The 20,725-nt window shown below is 37.4% G+C and overlaps 1 protein-coding gene across 1 annotated transcript in view; it reads right to left on the reverse strand.

Moving 5' to 3' along the window:
- Positions 1-1,584: 1,584 nt before the first annotated feature.
- The window catches only part of SLC25A16 (solute carrier family 25 member 16), a 34,007-nt gene continuing 14,866 nt past the window's right edge, over positions 1,585-20,725 (reverse strand). The window contains exons 5-9 of the mRNA XM_090279421.1: positions 12,416-12,537; positions 12,116-12,182; positions 7,701-7,863; positions 4,488-4,556; positions 1,585-3,401 (exon numbers count right to left, since the gene is read on the reverse strand). Coding sequence (XP_090135547.1) covers positions 3,245-3,401; positions 4,488-4,556; positions 7,701-7,863; positions 12,116-12,182; positions 12,416-12,537 — 578 coding nt within the window. The 3' untranslated portion in view covers positions 1,585-3,244. The remainder of the gene's footprint in view (positions 3,402-4,487; positions 4,557-7,700; positions 7,864-12,115; positions 12,183-12,415; positions 12,538-20,725) is intronic.

Genomic DNA, 20,725 nt, shown 5'->3' on the forward strand with positions numbered 1-20,725 from the left:
AATGTAGCTCTGATCGTTATATCCCACAATTATTTTCTCATGTTATCTATTTCTTCAATAAGCATTTCCACAAACTTGTCACTTTATTGATTGGTTTTATGTTCACTGACATGTTCAAATTTATTGACATGTTCGAGTTTCATTTGAATAGGATACTACAATGTTGAAATACAGCATCATAGCTAGTAGACTAGGTTGTAGATTCAGACTGGCTGGATTTAAATCTTAGATCCACCTTTTATTGTGTGATCGTGGACAAGTTACTTGATCTCCCTAGGCCTCAATTATCCTACCTGTATTAAAGAATATTAAATAGTACCTATATAATAGTATTGTTATAGAGATTAAGGCATCAAAAGTGCTTAAAACAAGGTATGGGACATAGTAAGTCCTCAGGAAATATACATGACATTATTTGTCATTGATTTCTAGTGCCTAACACAGTGTCTGATAGTCAAAGAATGGATGTGAGGAACCCTCTGGCTGGGTTGTTCAGTTGGTTAGAACGTCACCCTGTACACCAAAAGGTTGAGGGTTTGATCTTCGGTCTGGGGTGTTTGGGAGGCAACTGATGAATGTTTTTCTCTCTCTCTCCCCCTACCTCTCTCTCTAAAATCAATGAACATGTTCTTGGGTGAGGAGTCCAAAAAAAAAATGTATGCAGGGAACTATGTAAAATGTACAGCTGCTATACAAATGTGTCATGTGCCATTGGCTCAACTCTGTAAGGCAATGCATCACTCATATAATATAGGTTTTATTATTTGCCATTCTTCCTGGCTCAAGTTAGGAACAAAACATTTCCGTGAAACCAACCAAATGACTTTCTTTCTAAATTGTTTTTTCCATGGATTATTTGTGCCTCATTTCTCCTTACTAGAAATAAGGTTTCCAAAAACAGGCACCAACCCTTCCTTCTTCCCATCAGTAAACATCACTGAGCACCTATAGGTGTTCCTTGTAGGAGGTGAAGGCATGGCTCTATCCTTGAGAGAATCAATTGGGGGAACATAGGTAAACAGGCAGTTACCATTAAGTGTGGTACATACTTCATTAGAAAAATACCTGATGTTAGGTATTATTGGGCATCCAAATCAGATTGTTTAAGTGAACAGATCTCCCAAGGTAAGCTCCACAAAATGCTGATTTAATACCTGGCACATATGGGTGCTGAATAAACAGATGTTAAGTTCCTGGGGGAGAATGGAGTATAACTACTGCTATACAGGCAACCATTGAGAGCTAGCAGTGGTACCTCACTTAATCCCTAGACCAGACCACTGTCCCATACTATAGATCAGAGGGCTGAAACCACTGAAAGGCAGGAAGAGTGATAATGGAGATCAAAACAGAAATAATGAATCTTTAAATGTAATATAGCCTGGCAAGATGTACTTGGGTTATCAATCTAAAATAAAGCAGATATAAATACAATTATTATTTTAAATATTCTTCAATTCTGACTGCTTAGGTTTAACATTTGTGCTTTAATAATGCCAATAGTTAAAAAAGAGAAATAATTGTAGAAATATGAATACATTTTTAGTATCCTATGTATTCTATAAAAGACATAGAATGCAAATGTATTTTAAAAATATTTTCAGTCCTTTTTATTGATAACATAACTGAGATACTTATTTTATACATTTAAATCATCTTGAGATTTGATAACAATATTTAGCTACAGTGTAATCCAGAAATTAAAAACATACAAAAGTTTTAGGACAGAGACATACCCATAGGTAGGGAACAGCTGTCGGAGTGGGGAGGTGAGGTGATTGCAACGTGGGGGGTGGAGGTGGAGGAGGGTATGGGGGAATAAATGGTGATGGAAGGAGACTTGATTTGGGATGGTGAACACACAATAGTGTACAGATGATGTGTTGTAGAATTGTGCACCTGAAATCTGTATAATTTTGTTAACCAGTGTAATCCAATAAATTCAACAAAAAGGAAAAATATTAAAATTAAATAAGTTTTAGGAACACATGTATTTCTACCTGCACATACATTTATAAGTCATACGAAGATGCACATTTATTTTAAAATAAAGACTTTGAAAATGAAACCAGTTCATCAAAATTGTACCAAGGTGTGACAAGAAATCTTTTACGCAAAAATAAAAACTGAAGCAGAAATAACACTTTCAACTTAGTTTTCTTATGTCTTAAATACACATGAATTCTACAAATCGCTATTTCTGAGGACAAAACTATAACAGTTCTCCTCCCATTTCTGTCATGCTTATAATAAAACATAAAAGTACTCTAAACACAATAAATGGAATTCTTACATTTTAAATCAATTTAATATAAAGGATAGCAATTCAAATCATTTTTACACTGTTCCTTAAGTTTATATTGCACTAAAATTATTTTACATGGAAGAACTAGTTGATGTATGTGTCCTGACAATACTTTAGAAATAGTCCTTGACATTCACATCTATATTAATGGATATTTCACGATCCACTTAAATAAATTTTCTAATACACACCAAATCATTTAACAAAACAAACCAATAATGCTAATCTGTTTTTAGAGCAGACAGTCAATATTTACTATTACTACCTTTGGAAATACACTGGCTTTTTAAAATATTTAAATCCATCAAAATACCTGGTAATAACATTTGAGCAATACCTGAAAATTCTTCATTTATTGTTGAGTCTCCATACGACTACAAAACCCAACCATTATTTTTTAAATGAGAAGAAAAAGAGTTTGTCCCTTCATCCAATGGAGCAGTTTTTTAAAAAGAAATAATAATATTCCAATGCTGGCTTCTAAGCTATGGTTTATGTAACTTAAAAGTTCAGTTCTCATCATTCTTCTGCAAAGCCTGTTTATTGTAATAATAATAACCAACAGTAGAGTCTTTGAAAATCATGATTACAATTGAAAGCTTGGAACAGCATTATAAGCTAATGGCAACCTCTTAAATCCCATTTTAAGTTAGTTCTACTTCCAAACAACACTTTTAAATGATTTCAGACAACCTAACTGATTAGCCAGCATCAGTTTAGGAATTTTTTTTCAATGTTCTATGGTGTAGCTTTTGGTATCAAAGGTATAGCAAGCAGTTTTGATTTGTAATGAATAAAATAATCAAGTACTACAATAATACCAGTGGTTCCTGTGATAGGGTAAATATCCCCCTTCAAGTAATGTTCTCCCACAAATTAAAGAAATATTTTATTCCTCCCTCTGAGAGTTTATTAAGGACAGAAAATCATAATTTTTTTTCAGTTGAGGTGAAAAAACTGCTTCATAAGTTCATATGTTGTAAAAGCCACTGCTTGAGAGGGGATGCAGCGAATGTAGTTCAGAGATAAGCCCCGATACAATCCTTTTCGAATTCCATGGTGTCCATAGACGTACTTCATCGTCTCCCGCATGGTACTGAAAGACAATGGTGAAGTGATATCTTTAGGCCCACTGATGAAGACACAATTTTAAGATCCATAACAGCATTTTTAAAAGAAGCTAAAATGCCATCTTGAATAGTTTTTGGAAGGCAAGTGCTAAAACAAATTAAAAATATATAATAAAGCAGCAATGAATCTTAAACTAGTACAAACACTATGCACAGAATTGCCTGGCTCATTAATAACATATTTTGTTTGTTGGTGTCTCTGATGTTTACTGGCAACACTATTCCACAATAATATCTGAAATAGTGTTGTAGTCTTTTTAAAGGATGTAGGAAGAGTTAGTTATCCTTTAAGCTTTCATTTTAGCTGTGGTTTTATACTATAACTAGCAGGAGGTTACAGAACTAAAGCTTGAAGGTCCATCTTTCACATTTCAGCAACGAAGACTTTATTACTTCATACGGTATTCTCATAGCTTTCAAACCAACATTTTGGGCAATCTGGACTGAAATCTTTAAAAACATATTTTGGGTCAACAAAGGCAATTTAAGGTCCTGAACAAATATTCTGTTCTTCCTCTGAGGAACAGCACATCACCAATCAAACAGAATGATTCTAAATATTAATATCTATAGATTATAGAGAACTCTAGAGTTGTGCTGTGCATTAATGGCAGCAACTAGCCATATGTGGCTCCTGAGCGCTTGAAATGTAGCAACCCCAAATTGAGATGTGCTGTGAACGTAAAACACACCCTGGCTTTCAAACAGTATAAAAAGGGGATGTAAAATACTGAAATGTTTAAGTTATAATATTTTAGATATATTAAGTTAAATAAAAATATTTTAATTTCATGTTTCTTTTCATATATTTTTTTTAATGTGGCTACCAGAAAATTTTAACATACATATGAGGCTTACATTCTATTCCTATTTAACAGAGAGCTGCTTGAATTTTAAAAGAACAACTGGGACCTGAATTAAAACCTTATAATTAAACTATGGGAGATAAAATGGGTGTTCTAGACTACTGGTGAGACACAGTCCTATCTCCCTAGTTACTTTAATCATCACATTTCCTAAAGAAAATGAACAAAAATAAATGGAGAACTTACAGGCACTTTTCAAATTCTGGAAGAACAGTTCCTAATTGCATTCGCCTACGAGTGACATCAAATGGGTAGCTAAAAGAAGAAAAAGGCAGAACTTAAAAATTACTTTTAGTTTTCTGCTTAACAGTTATTGAATACAAAGTCCTATAAATGCTAAGAAATAATGTGTCCCTATTCTCTTATTGTTTGGGAGTCAGGACACAGGCACATGAATAAAATTAAGTAACAATACAGAGGTCATCTGGCCTTTGCTTACATAGTTCCCTCAGGTTTGATGGCTCTTTTCTCCCATCACAATATCAATTTTTATTGATTCCTTAAGGTCAAATAAATGCCACTTCCTGAAGAAAACAAACTGGCTGCTTTTCATAGTTGTTACCTTAAGATGGGGTTTCTCATCTTTGGCAATACTGACATTTTGGTTTGGATACTTCTTAGTAGCGAAGGGTTGTCCTGTGAATTGTAAGATATTCAGGTGCATCCCTGGCTTCTTCTACCCACTAGCAGCACACCTCCAGTTTGACAACCATAAATGTCTCCAGACATTAATAAATGTTCACTGGAGGAAAAATCTCCCCAGTTGAGAACCACTACTTAAAGAACATTCACCAAGACCCCTGTATACAGTAGACCAACAAAAAAAATTTTTTCTTTGAGGGCTAAAATGAACAATACAGATAATTACATTTAGAGGACAGAAAATTTTATGTAAAGATTGCCCGAAATGAAATATACAAAAGTAATCTATTTTCGGAGTAGGATCCCAGGTGATTCTTTTGAAATTTTATTTTGCTAATATTGACTTCTTCTGTTCGATTCCTTGCTAAACAATTTATGTAATTATCTCATTCCATCTTCACAACAATTGCGTGAAGTAGGTACTGTTATCCCAACACTAAGATAAGAAAACTGAGGCCCTGGCTGGTGTGGCTCAGTGGATTGAGCACTGGTCTGAGAACCAAAGGGTCCCCTGTTTGATTCCAGGTCAGGGCACATGCCTGGGTTGTGGGCCAGCTCCCAGGTTGGGGACCTGTGAGGGGCAGCCAATGGAGGTTTTTATGGCACATTAATGTTTCTCTCCTGCTCTTTTTCCCTCCCTTCCCCTCTCTCTAAAAATAAGTCAATAAAATCCTCACACACACACGCAAAAATAAATAAATTAAAAAACTGAGTCTTAGAGACATTCTCTAGTGTCACAAAACTGCTTTCTACTTTCCTACTCATAGATCTCCATGGTACCCAATATATATATAAGTGATATATAACAAAAATAATGATATACTTTTGCATACATTTAAATTTATTATGAAAGTTATAATTTTAAAAAATCCATGTACCAACCAAATATCTCAAGAAATAACATTATCAAGAGTTGAAACTCCCAATGCACTTCAAAAGCATCTCCAAGAATTATTTTTTAATGGTGTATGGGGAGAGGAAAAGACTTTATGGGGATAAAGGGACCAAAACCTCAACCTGAAGGATGCAGATTCCAAGCAAGAAAAGATGTATATGGGTAGAAGTAGATGATTAGCATAAAGAAGAGAATGTAAGAAGATAAGGTATAAGGATCAGAACTAAGGAAATAACAATGACGAAGAAAACAGCACTGCATGCAATGTTCTGAAGTAAAAATTGATAAGACTTAGTGAGTATATGAATATGTGAAATATAAAAAATGATTTCGAGGCATTATCATGACTAGAAGATTCATGTCTAACAATAACAAACAGAAAAGTTGGGAACTGAGGAGTGTCACAAAGAGGAAAGAAATATTTGAATTACAGAGTTGGCACTAACTGCAGAAGTCCAAGTAGAAACATCCAAGAGTTTCTTAGAAAAGTAATAGTGAGTCAACAATGGAGATTAAAATAGAACTGGTTATCTGTAGAGAACTGGTTGTCTTTATGAAACCATAAAGATAGATGAGCTGTTCTAGATATGTAAGGGAAGAGCAAAGGACTGACATCTGGCTGGGCCTTACGAAACTGCCACAGAGTGGTAGAAGGAGGAAGACATGAATCAGCAAAGTACTGGAAAGGGGAAGGTTATAGACAGAATGATAGCCAGGAAAGGGCACTATTATAAAAAAAACAAGGAAACAGAACAATTGGAAGGAAGGTAAAAGACCTCAGAAGGAGCCACTGGATCTGTTAACAACCAAGAGGTACAGAATACAGTTTAAGAGGAAAAGTGGGAAAGAGAAGACAGATTTTAAGGATCTAAGTTGAAAGTGAGTAACAAAGAAAACAGGCAGTAAAACCAAGAAGAGAATCAGAATAGCCAGAGGTGATCATGTCTCTGCAAATGAACAAGGTTCCACAGCCAGGTTTCCAAAAGTAAACCAGACACCTATTTTCTTCTTTACCTTCATTCTAGTAGGCTCTCCTCCCACACACAAGTACAAATTTGCTTTCACAAAGGTAATACTTAATTGTAAAATCCAACGAACAACTTATTTTTCAGTACTTGTCTTACTTTGACTTATCTTTTTCCATTGGATATTCCTTTTTGAGTTTGTGACATTATACTTTCTGTTGTCTTCTGTTTTACAGGATACTCAGTCACAGGACACTTTTTTTCCTATTCTTGAAAAGTTCCTGTTTCTTAGTACTTCAGCCTTTTTTTATCTCACCTACTCAATGTCTCTTGGTCTAGAGTAACTCTTTGAAGCCACCTTTCCAATTACAATATAGTAATACCTTTATGTCTCCAGTAGAACTTCAATAATATATAATTCCACTGTATTGCTATTGTCTCAATAAGAATATTGGCTTCTCGAGGCAATAACTGAGTTTTCCCTTCAGTGAACCTCCCAATGCCTTGTACACTGTCTGACAAAGCAGACCTTCAAGATTTTAGTGCAAGAGAAGTTGTGCCTCTTTGTACACACGTGGCTCAAATTTCAGAAACTTGATACAGGCAAAGCAAATCTGTGAGAAAATATGGATGAAGACTATACTTAGTATTTCTTTCTATCTTTCTTTTGAATGAATCCACAGGAAATTGGGTGGGTTTCAGTAATTTGGTTAATCTGGCACTCAATGATTTATAACATGCTAAAAGTGCAAGCACAGCAGAAAAAAATGTATTAAATTAATATTTATATTTTGAAAGGAATACTATTTTAATAATCTGTTAGAAAAAAAATGATTAACCAATGCTAAAAATCAGGATTGGGTAATTTGACTGAATTAGGTTGACGAAGAAACTTACGATATTGTCTGTGCTATTGCTCCAGCAACACCACCACAAAGTAAGTTTATGTGAGTTTTCAAAACTAAGACATTAGGATTGTCTGATGAAGGTCTGCCAAGAAGGGTAGGAGCATGGGAAAGCCCAACACTCTTTAAGGTACCAAAAGTAAAAAATGAAACACCTGAAAAACAAAATATAAATTCACCACCATGCTTAACAGAACATGAGCTGTGACAAGATACCATTCTTACAAAATAACCAATTAACTCAAGAAACTAACTATGCATTTCCTGTTTCCTGATGTTTGGCTTAATCTAAGATAAAAAAATTAATGTCTATAACTAACCTAAGACAACAAAATTAGCACCTATAAAAAATTATAGCATTGGCTTTCATGCACTAATATATAGTTCAGTTCACTGAATAAAGGCAGTGTTAAGTATAATGCCACCTTATATAGGAACAGAATTAAACTATTTTCCAAGGTTTCACATGAATAAATATTAAATTCATGATTAATAATTACAAGTAAATATGACAAGTTCTATTTATAAAAACAATAATGATTATAATGTAAGATAAGAGGCAAAAAATTCAGGAGTGACAAAGCATTGTTATTTTAACTCAGTATCTAATTTTGTCTTCAAGGAAGAGTTGTGACTGGGAGAGAAATGTTCATATTGACTCACAAGATACATAAAATCTACTAAACATTAAATTAAGTTATTGGTAATATAAAGTTGGTATTGCTGAAAATTTATATGATTTTATAATAGACCCATTAAAGTTGTATATTAACAAAAATCAAGAATAGAATTCAAACATTCCTATCACCTAAACATTAACCAAGGTACCCTGATGTCTACTAAATTTTAAAAACATATTTAAAGAGATACTTCATGCTTTAAGAACAAATAAGCACTAACAAAAATTCAGTCCAGGATAATGCCTCGATATACACATTTATTCTTTATACAAAATTCTTATAATCTTATTGTATTTTGAAATGATGATAGTAATTTTGAAATATTCATACACTTAGTTGGAAAATCTAGTCTAAGGACTTAATCTAAATACAGGAAAAGCTCATGACAATAAAGTTCATAGCAACTTAAACATAAGTAAAAAAAATAAGAACCACCTAAATAATGTGGAATCATATTTAAAAAAATATGACATAATTAATAAAAATGATGTTTGTTTATATATATAACGTATTCAAACATATAAAAAATATTTAGACAATGGGGAAGAATTAATTAAGAGATTATATATGTACATATATTATAAGCATGTAAATATATTTTAAAAACTGAAAATTAAAACAAAAATAAAATCTAGAAAAAGAAAACAGAACAAAAAATTGAAGAGTCCTGCTTCCACATAATGGCCGTATAGGTATTCTGAGGGTCTTTGTCATTGCAGAACAACTATATCCATTGCAAAAAGTATGAGGTATCTAAGAATCCCCAGAACCACCACCTCCCAAAAATATAAGTGCACTTGGGAGTTGTGGGCCCATGAAAGTACTACTTATTGACGCCAATAGCAGTAAAGCCATTGAGATGGATCCTTCGCTGGCCCTACAAAAGATGGAATCACTGAGTTTGAAACTCAAAGATTAGGATCAAGTAATAAGCTCATAATTAAAGACCACCAAGCATAAGAGGAGGAACATAAATTTGTATATTTATAAAAAGTAAAGGAATAAGGATTCATAAAAATAAGCAAACAAGATGAGAAAGAAATTTAAAAAGGAAAGCAACACATAGAAATCAAACAGCAAGGTAAAGAAACAAGTCCAGATATATCAGTGACCACAAACACCATCAAGTGTACTAATTGACAATAAAAATATTTGACAGATTGGATTAAATAAAATATCTAGCTATCTGATGATTATGAAAGAAATACCTAAAACATAAAGACATAAAAAAGTAGAAAATAAAAAGGATGAAAAAAGATATACCAGGCAAATATTAATGTGGACATGGCCAAAAAGTAACTATGAGATGGTTGGGAATATGAACAACGACTAGATGATACTCTGGCCTTTTTTTTAACTTTCAAATGGTATGTAATCATGCTTTAAAAAAAAAACTTAAAGAGCTAAATACATTTATATTGTGGATAAAATAAAGTGAATTTGCTTTAAAACAATTTGAGATAAGGGTGGTGGGAGTAATTAGGGGTTCGATAAAGCAAGATTGGCCCTGAGTAGATCACTATTGAAGCTAGGTTATAGGTACATGGTGATTCATTATGCTATTGTCTACTTTTGAATATGTTCGAGAATCTCCGAATTTTAAGTAAAAACAAATAGAAAAAGAAACTCGGTGGATACAGCTAAAGCAGTATTTAGGGGAAAAAATGCTTACATTAGGGAAAAAAATCTAAAGGTTTAAAGTTAATTAGGTAAGCATCCAACTGAAGAATAAACCCAGAAAAAGAATGAGATAATTAAAACATAAACAAAACTTAATGAAATGGAAAATAAAGGTAGACTAGAGAAGAGAAAGAATAAACAAAATGAAAGGTGGGACACAACCATATAGAGATGTGAAAAAATGTGAAAAAATAAGGAAAACCTTTTAACAAAAATTTAAAACTAGCACAAAACAGTTCAGTTCATAATGGTAAAGAAAGATATGAATTACCAAAAATGACTCACAAAAACCTGAACAGCCCTACAATCATTCAAGAAATTAAACTAGTATTTGTCCCTGCCTGTTGTGGATCAGTAGACTATGCACGGGCCTGCAAACCAAAAGGTTGATGGTTTGATTCCCGGTCAAGGCATATGCCTAGGCTGTGGGCCAGGTCCCCGGTTGGGGGCGCATGGGAGGCAGCCACACATTGATGTTTCTCTCCCTCTCTTTTTCCCTCCCTTCCCCTCTCTCTAAAAGTAAATAAATATTTTAAAAATAAAAATAAAATCTTTAAAAAAAAAAGAAAGAAAAATTAAACCACTATTTAAAAGTCATCCTACAATTAAAACACAAGAAACAGATAACTGTAATCATTTTATACAGATTCTTCCTGAGGATGGAAAATGAAGAAATACTCTGTAATTCATTCTATAAGACCTTGAGGATATTACAAGATAAGAAAATTAGAAAGTAATCTCACTTATAAATATAGATTTAACACTTATAAAAACAGCAATCTGAATCCAACAGGAAATAAAAACATCATTATATCACAATCAATTTGGGTTAACATCTGTTAACATCACTCACCACATTAAAGATTAAAGGAGAAAACAGTATGATCATCTCAGTAAATAGAGAAAAGAATATCTGATAAAATTCAACACCAATTCAGATAAAAATTCTTATCAAAACTTCCTCAACCTGATAATTACTACACACTATAGTAAACACTATACTAAATGAAGTATTAGAAATGTTCCCTTTAAAATCAGTAATAGCCGGCCCTGGCTGCTGTGGCTCAGTGGATTGAGCATCAGCCTGCGAACCAAGTGTTGCTAGTTTGATTCCCAGTCAGGGCACGTGACTAGGTTGCACACCAGGTCCCCATTTGGGGGCGCGTGAGATGTTTCTCTCCCTCTCTTTCTCCTTTCTCCTCTCTCTAAAAACAGATAAATAAAATAAAAATGACAACAAATTCACAGTATTAAAAAATATATATCTTAAAAAAGAAATACAGGATTCAAGCATATAACTCTACAGACTTAAAAAAATAAATAAATAATAGCCAAAATGCCCGGGATCATATCTTTTATTCACTGCTGCACTGTAGGCTCTTAGCTAGTATAGTAAAATAAGACAAACATAAATAAACTTAAAAAAAAATAAGGACTAGAATGAAGTAAGAAAAATAATACTATTTGCCCACACAGAAAACTCAAAACATCTACAAGTAATATGGTGGCTGTCTGTAATATCAACAAGTAGGATAACAGCAAGTTAGAGGATCACATAAAGATTAAATCAAGCAATAAACTTACACTGTAATTTTCTAAAAAACACTACAAAGCTTATAAGGTTTCTATGACTATACCTAGCAAACATGTCCAAAAACTGTATGAAATTTCATTCAAAATCCAAACAACGTTCTTGTACAACATCAAAAACTGATGCTAAAGTATGTGGAATAGCAAAATATCTATAGTCCGTACATTCCGGAAAAAAAAAAAAGCATTAAGTCAGGGGACTTGTCCTACCAAATATGAAGACTTATCAGAAAAAAACTGCATCTATTATTGTTCTAAAAAGTAGCACTGAAGATCACTGGAGAATGGAGAGACTGATTACTTAGTAAATGGTGCCCAGTCAAACGGTAACCTTTCAAGAGTAAAAAAAATAATTCTGACAGATTAGTGACTTAAGATATAAAATGCTAACCTTTAAAAATCATTCTTAGAAGGAAAAAAAAAAAAAAACCAAGAGTCTGCCAAATTTGAAACATACCTGCATATGGAGCCATTCCTAATATAGTAGGCATCAGGCCTCTGTAAAATCCAAGGAAACCACCTTCCTTTTGAGTGAAGAAAACAACAGAAGTAAGATTAGATTGCTCTCATGTTGTTAAACATTAAAGAAAAAAGCATTACATTATAATAAAAAATTATTCTGGTACCAATCTTGAAACACAGATGTGTCTTCATAATTATTATTATTTATAAATAAAAGAATTATTTAGATAATGATCAAACTATTTTCCTAAATATAAAAGAACACGTTATATAGACAAGAAAAGTAAATACAAACCTTTGCATAAATTGTTCTGAATGCATGAATAATTCCTGTGTAAGTGTGCTCCCCTTTCACCTGGAATGCTAGGCGTACTCTAACCATGTCAAGAGGGTAAGTACAGATTACTGCTGTCATACCTGAAAGAGTAAAAACTTAAATATGCAACAAATATTTTGGTATATATATATCTCTATCCTTTCATTACATCATATCATATATACAGAAGATCTATCTGTATCTTTCCTATCTGTTTTGTTTTCAAATTATAGCAATGATGAAAAACCAATGAAATCAAAGGTGATATTGATGCAATTATATCATAAGATCATCAGCTGAAAAAAAACCTTGTAAACAAAGGGTCAGTTTGTAAAAATCTTTTCAAGTTCTTCCCACTGTAAAGTTATATTGTTAGCACCAAAATAGTACAGTGTAAGTAGATCATGAGTATTTTTTAAATTCTATTACTTGTATATTCCAAGGTAAGATATCAGAAGCAAAAACTATCTCCATATCACTAAGCAAGATAGCTGACTTTTTATTTTCTCTAAATCTAAAATAGAGATGCTTTTTCTACCTACAAAACTCTTATAAAAATAAAATAAAGGCATTTAAAAAATTTTTTAAACATTATCATAATTTTTATTTTAGAATTTAGGTAAATTTGTTATTGACTAAACATAATAAAAATATAAATGTCTGCCTTGGCCGGTGTGGCTCAGTGGATTGAGCGCTGGCCTGTGAACCAAAGGGTCGCCAGTTTGATTCCTAGTCAGGGCACATGCCTGGGTTGCAGGCCAGGTCCCCGGTTGCGGGTGTGGGAGAGGCAATCACACATTGATGTTTCTCTCCCTCTTTTTCTCCCTTCCTTCTCCTCTCTCTAAAAGTAAATAAAATGTTAAAAAGTATATATTTATCTATGTCCAAGGAAATAGAAGCAAGCTGTTTTAGGGATAAGATCTTCTGATAAGTAAATTTAATACTAATTTCTAGATTTCCATCAATATGATTTCAAATTCCATAAGATACCCAGCTGAGTTTTTAATTTAAAAAATCTATTTTCGTAAAGTATCAAAGAAATGTATATTTAATGCAGAAAAACCACAAAATAAAGACAATCAAAAAAATTAAATATATATTCATCCTCCAGTAATAACCACCTAAATATGTATTGCAAACTTTTGTGTGTATCTACACACAGGTAAATACACACACTTAAAACTTATAAAATAATTCTATTTTGAAGCTCACTCTGTGAATGCACTTGGGAGGGTTAATGGTACATTCTCTGTCCTAACTGGTTGGCAGAATAGCCATTCTTCTCGCCAGGCAAGCTGAGATGTGCTTGCAATTTTTGCGTATATGCAAACTTTTCTTTTTCTCCCTTCAGTAAGGAAACTGAGGGCTTATGAAAAATTCAGACTGACTGAGACTCTGGATGAGACTGTCCCTAAAGTCTCATCCTCTTACTATCTCTATATTCTAGAATCCCAGGAATTGTGGTAACCCAAGAATATACTTTAGTCAGCAACTAGATTTTGCTGATTTGGAAAGCTTAGAAGCGTTTAACATTACCTTTCATAATTACTAAATGCTTAAATAGAAAACAAAAAAACACCTCTATGGCAAATTATATTTCTAATCAAAATACAAAAACAGATGCTCCTGGTGAGGCAGGAGATAGAACAGGAAATCCTGATATGCAGCTGTCATCAGTCAGCATCTTGATTTCCAATAATCGCCTTGTGACACCTGATAGCAATTAGCATTGTAGTTTTCTCCCCGAGAGGGCAATCAGGGAGGATTGTGGGAAATTGCATGTGTAGAAGCTTAAGTAAGAACCCAATAAAGCCTGTAGCTGTTCAATAGAAGAGAGTCATTTCCTGGCCAGAGATGGCCTGCTCCTATGTCTTGGGAAGTGTACTCCCCTTAATAAAGTTCCCGATTGCTTTGCTTTACAGTACTTGTGTGGTCAGTCCAATTCTTTGTTCACAACCTCCAAGAACCTGGATCCCATCTCCATCTGCAGCACTGGGTTATTAAAATTTTGGAGATTATATTCTGAAAATATGGTAAACATAATTTTTTATTCTGCTCAAGCAAGAAGCAAAAAGGATTTCTTCACAAAGAACCAACACTACAAGGAGGAAGCAGTAGAGAGAAGAGTAGATATTAGAAATTGGATAACGAAGGATTGGAGTAGAGGAGCATATGCTGACTCTCATCAATCTCCTTCTTTCCCCACTTATCAATGAATATGGAAGTAGATTTGAGTTTTCAGAGCTGGCTTTCCTCCCACATCCTTCCCCATCTGAGGCTACCACAGTGGGAATAGCATCCAAAATTTATATACACATTCAGAGACTGAAGTTCAACTAAAAATACATGGATTCCAAGTAAATACTTTAGACAAAGGGAGGGCTGCAGCATCACGAATATAAAAGCTAAGTTAAGGAAATTGGCCTAGAGTAGATGTTCGTGGTAGTTCAATTCTACTTACTATATCCTGTCATTTCTTCAAGCCTCATAATTAAGCATCAGTTGAAAATAACTAAAATACGCCTGTCCATAGCTGTGTGCAATCTCTGATGAGTATTGTAACTAAAATTATGCTCTTTGAAAATATTAATGACGAGATAAATTCAATTAAGACATCCAGGAACTACATTTGCAGCTGTTAGTACACAAAAGAAAAAACTGTGACTTTGGATGGCTTTTGTACAATAGTCTCATGTGGAAATCAGAGGTCTCAGGTAACTGCATGATGAAAGTCTAGACAAAGGCCTAGAAAGCAGACATCTGAACATTCTGTCCACCCTGTCCAACCCTCTACTCCATTCACGCACAAATCAGGCCTCAAATCTATTAACTAAAGAAAGTAAGTTCTGATTTTTAAAAATTCAAGAGTTGGACTACTTGTTCATAAGAACAATTTCTCCAAATACATAGGAAACTTGCTGCTTCTGAATTCTGGATTGGGACTCAAGGGGGATAGAATTCCCTTTTAAATATAAAAGTATCTAGAAAAGGTGCCTCAAAATCACGTTGAAATTCTCAAAAGAAGTGTGTAATCTGTTTTAATAATCACTGGACACACCATACAGCAATTCTAACTGCTGATGTCCAGCTTCTGACCTGATTGGTTGCTGCCCATATCATACTGGTTGTCAAGTATTTTGAATATTGCCTCTATTTACAACCAAAAATGTCCCTATGTTACAAATGAGACAAAAAGAAGAATTTAGGTTGCTGGCTGAAGAGCATGGAACAAGTCTGTGATGTGGAGGCTTTTATAACATTACCTCATATTTATGGAGGACCTGAGATCTTTAAGAATGTTTTCATAGACGGAGCTGACCAACCGTAAGCTCCACTTTAACAAATGGATAAATGAAACATGGAAAGCTTGGATGACCTGCAGGTAGTCAAAGGACAGGTATGTAATGAAGGCTGGCGAGGATCTCAGGAAGTATTCTGTCCTTTCAACCTGCTGGCCTTGAGCCAAAACACCAAACTGAAGTGGACCAGAGAGGACAGACAGCAAGTAGAACTCAGCACATCTCCTCTAGTTTCTAACAACTTCCTTTTTTTCCTCTTTTCTTTATCTGGTCATTCTTAGTTCCACAGGAACTAAGACTGATTTCAAACAACTGAAACATGAAGGAGGAAAGAAGAAGCCCTTACTTCAATATACAAACCTTGATTCTCAGTCTCCAGTTTTTTCTTTTTCTGGTGACTGAGATTCAATATGTATGGATTGTAGTTGCATGATGAGAGAAAAGTTTCGTCGTCGTCGTCGTCGTCGTCGTCGTCGTCAGCCGTCCGTCTCGAGAGACGATGGCGTAGCTTCTTGAGAGTCTATCTGCACCGCCGAGAATGGCTGTGCAGTCCGACTCGGGAGTGACAATCCCTGCCGCACTTGTTACAGGTGAAGGCAGATGGCTGTTGTTGCTGCTGTTGACGCTGCTTCCGCCTCGATCTTTTCTGGACCGCCTCCTCGTTGCGCGCAGCCTCTGCGCGTGACGTACCTTGCCTGACCGCGAGCCTCCAGGCTAGGCGGTCGTCTGCTTGAACTTCCCATGTGTTGAGATTGATGGAGCATTGTGTCATGTCCTTTTTGCAGATGTCTTTGAACCGCAGTTTTGGGCGCCCTGTCATCCTCTTGCCTTCTGCTAGCTCGCCGTAGAGGAGGTCTTTGGGGATACGGCCTGCATCCATTCTTTTGACATGGCCGAGCCACCTGAGGCGTCTCTCGCTAAGAACTGCATGCAAACTGCTCATATTGGCTCACTTCAGCACCTCGGTGTTGCCTGCCAGGCGACATGCAGGATGCGTCACAGGCACCTCATGTGGAAGCTGTTGAGTTTCCTTTCGTGCCTTGCGTAGGTGGTCCACGTCTCGCTGCCATAGAGGAGAGTGCTGAGTACGCGGGCTTGGTAGATGCGCAGTCTGGTTTTCTCAGTGAGGCTGGAATTGTTCCACGCTCGCCGGTTCAGTCTGGCCATAACTGTGGCTGCCCTGGCGATTCTCCGATTGACCTCCAAGTCGACTGACAGAGAGCTCGAGATGGTGGACCCGAGGTAAGTGAAGTCGTTGACAACCTCCAGGGTGTACCCGTCGATGGTGATGCATGGGGGAGTCCCTGTGCCTTGAGCCATAACATTCGTCTTCGTCAGGCTGATGGCTAGTCCGAACTCCTTGCATGCGTGGGAAAGGCAAGTGACTAGCTGCTGGAGTCCCTCTTCGGAGTGTGATGTCAAAGCTGCGTCGTCGGCGAAGAGCATCTCACGGATGAGCACCTCTTTGACTTTGTTCTTGGCTCGTAGACGGGCCAGGTTGTAGAGCTTGCCATCGGATCTGGTGTGAATGAAGACACCCTCGCTGCAGTCCTTAAAGGCGTATTGGAGGAGCATGGAGAAGAAGATTCCGAACAGCGTAGGTGCGAGGACGCAGCCCTGCTTTACTCCGCTGCTGACTGGGAAGGCCTCAGAGGTTGCGCCGTTGTAGGACACCGTGCTGTGCATGTTGTCGTGAAAGGACATGACCACAGCAAGCAGATGTGGTGGACAGCCAATCTTCCGTAGCAAGCTGAAGAGTCCGCTTCGACTGACCAGATCAAACGCCTTCGTGAGGTCGATAAAGGCGAGGTAGAGTGGTTTATGCTGCTTGTGACACTTCTCCTGCAGCTGGCGTAGGGAGAAGATCATGTCCACTGTTGAACGGCCAGCTCTGAAGCCACACTGGGACTCTGGGTAGACGCGGGAAGCAAGGGTCTGCAGGCGGGCAAGAGCGACCCGGGCGAATACTTTGCCGACGACGCTGAGGAGAGAGATGCCCTGGTAGTTGTTGCAGTCGCTGCGGTCTCCTTTGTTCTTGTACATGGTGATAATGTTGGCATCTCTCATATCCTGGGGGATGTAACCCTCCTTCCAGCAGCGACAGAGTAGATGGTGGAGCGGCTGTAGCAGGACTGGTTTCCCGCTCTTTAGGATTTCTGGAGGGATTCCGTCGCTTCCTGGTGCTTTCCCGCAAGCGAGGCGGTCGATGGCTTTGCTGAGCTCTGCCGCAGTAGGTGGGGTGTCTAGCTCCTCCATGACTGGTAGGTCTGGGATGGCGTTAAGAGCAGTGTCTGTTACGGTGTTCTTCGTTGCGTACAGCTCGAGGTAGTGCTCGGTCCACCGCCGCATTTGCTGTTCCTGGTCAGTGATGACCTCACCTGTCTTGGACTTAAGGGGGGCGATCTTGGAGGGGATTGGGCCTGTTGCCTTCTTGATACCCTCATACATTCCTCGTGCGTTGCCTATATCGGCGGCTTCCTGAATGCTTCTGCACAGGTTTAGCCAATAGGTGTTGGCACAGTGGCGGGCGGTCTTCTGGACTTTGTTCCTGGCAGCCCGTAGAGCTTGAAGTGTACTGGGAGTGGGCGTGACCTTGTAAGCCAGTAGGGCCTTCCTCTTAGCCTCGATCACGGGTTCCATTTCTTCCCAGTGAGCCTCGTACCAGTCAGCGTTCTTCCGCTCTTTCTTCCCGTAAGCAATAATGGCGGAGTTGTATATGGCGTCGCGGAGACGTGGCCAATTGGATTCGATAATGTCATCTGCCGCCACTCCCTCGCCGAGTGCATCTTCCATCTTGTTGATGAATTGCTGGGTCTTAACTGGGTTGCTGGCACAACTGGTGTTGATGCGTGGGCGACCCTTCATCTTGGAGTGGTGCAACCTCTTCGGCATTATGCGCACCTTGCTTACCACGAGGGCATGGTCCGTGTCGCAGTCTGCACTGTGGTAGCTGCGGGTGAGGAGGGTGCTGCCAATATCCGTTCTTCTGGTGATGACGAGGTCAAGCTGGTGCCAATGGCGGGAGCGGGGGTGCCTCCATGACACCTGGTGGATCTCTTTGCACTTGAAGAATGTGTTTGTCACGCACAGGCCGTGGTGACACGAAAGCTCAAGCAGTCGCTGACCATTCTCATTGATCTTTCCTCTCCCAAAGTTTCCAAGGCAGGTGGGCCAGGCCATGTGGTCGGCTCCTACTCTTGCGTTGAAGTCTCCAAGGAGATAGAGAGCGTTACTTCTGGGGATCTTGGATAACGCTTCGTCCAGTGCATGGTAGAACTGTTCTTTCTCTTCGATGGTGGCGCAGAGGGTTGGGGCGTACGCGCTAAGAATGCTGACTGGGCCGAAAGTTGTTGACAATCGGAGGGTAAGTAATCTCTCTGTGCCTCCTGTGGGTGGCTCTATGGAGTTAGCAAGCGTGTTCTTCACAGCAAACCCAACACCGTGCTGTCTTGGTTGGTCCGGAGACTTCCCTTGCCAGTAGAAGGTGTAGTTGGTTTCTCTGATAGTTCCGTTGTCGGCCAACCGGGTCTCCTGTAGAGCCGCAATGTCGATGTTTAGTCGTGCCAGTTCCCTATCGATGACAGCGGTTTTCCTGGCACCCTTGATCCACGGAAGGTCTGCAGTAAGTCCGGGGCACATGGTCCTGATGTTCCAGCTAGTGAGGCGAAGAGCCGGAGGCTTCTTTCTTGTTGTTTGCTTGGAATTAACTGGTGCGGGTGTTTTGTGGCCCACTTTTCGAGAGGCGCCTCTCTGATCCCCACGCACCCAGTGGGGCAGGCGAGCCATGGCGAGACGGCACCTAATTGGCTGGGGCTGCCCAGCTTGAGGCGGGCGGTAGCTGTCCAGTGAGGTGCGATGACCTCTCCCACCGTCAGAGGTCAAAGTCCAAAAAATACTTAAAATGAGCTCTTTGGAAATTACTGTGAAAAACATACTATACGATCTTCTATTTCGGCAAATACAAAATTCAAACTTAGATTCAAAGGCCACCAAAGGTACAGGAGCAAAAATATTAGATAAAAATAAATTCAACCAGAACATTGATTTCAACTATTTAAAATCACAGAAACAAAACTTACTTAAACATGGGAAAAAAAGAAAGAAAAGAAATACTGGATAATGGAAGCTCTAGTCTTATCTATAATAGCTAGAATTTTTAAAACCTTTTTCTTTAAAAATAAAAATTTATCATTGAAGCTCCTCTTGTTAACTATTGTTTTCCAATATATACCGAAACCTTTATGTTAACATGTCTTTCATTTCAGAAGAATGGAACTAGAAACCCCATTTGAATGAACATGCTAGTCAATAATCAAGTGTCATGAAAAGGAAATAATACAAACTTTAGGATTTAACTCATATTCATAATCCTACTTCATCTTTCCTACAACTCAAAAAATTTTGACTATTCACTTGTAAAGTTAAATTTAAGAGACAGAAAATTAAAAAGTGATATAAGAAATCATACATTTTAAGATTTAGAAACTTAACTGAAATTTCTCATCTGTAAAATAAATAACACTTTTCTCATAGTAGTGTTCCATGCAATACATGTCAAGTGCCAAAGATGACATGTCACAGGCTCAGGTCTGTGAACAGTACATAGCAAATGTGTAATACACATTACCTAATGTCACTCACCAGCACCATCATGCCAGTGTAAAATACTGAAATACTTCTTTACTACCTGACAAATAGCTGTTGCTCCAACTCCCCAATATGTCCTCTACAATGCCTCTGACAGCTCTCTCCGCCGACCAGAACTTCCCCCCCACCCACCCTGCATACCATCATCTCATGATCCAGCCACAAAAGTTACATGGAGGCTTCAGAACCTGTCCATTTTGTTAGTACCTCTACAAATGGGTTGCTAAATATTCTGAATATTATTCTTGGTTATTTTTACTACTCATTGAACTTGAGTCAGCTAGCTAGAAGACAAGAAGAGCTAAATAAACATTGGATAAGACAAAACCATAGATAAATAGGT

This window comes from Furipterus horrens, unplaced genomic scaffold, assembly GCF_987537825.1.
Source record: "Furipterus horrens unplaced genomic scaffold, mFurHor1.1.pri manual_scaffold_5, whole genome shotgun sequence".
In the NCBI taxonomy this organism is placed as follows: Eukaryota; Metazoa; Chordata; class Mammalia; order Chiroptera; family Furipteridae; genus Furipterus; species Furipterus horrens.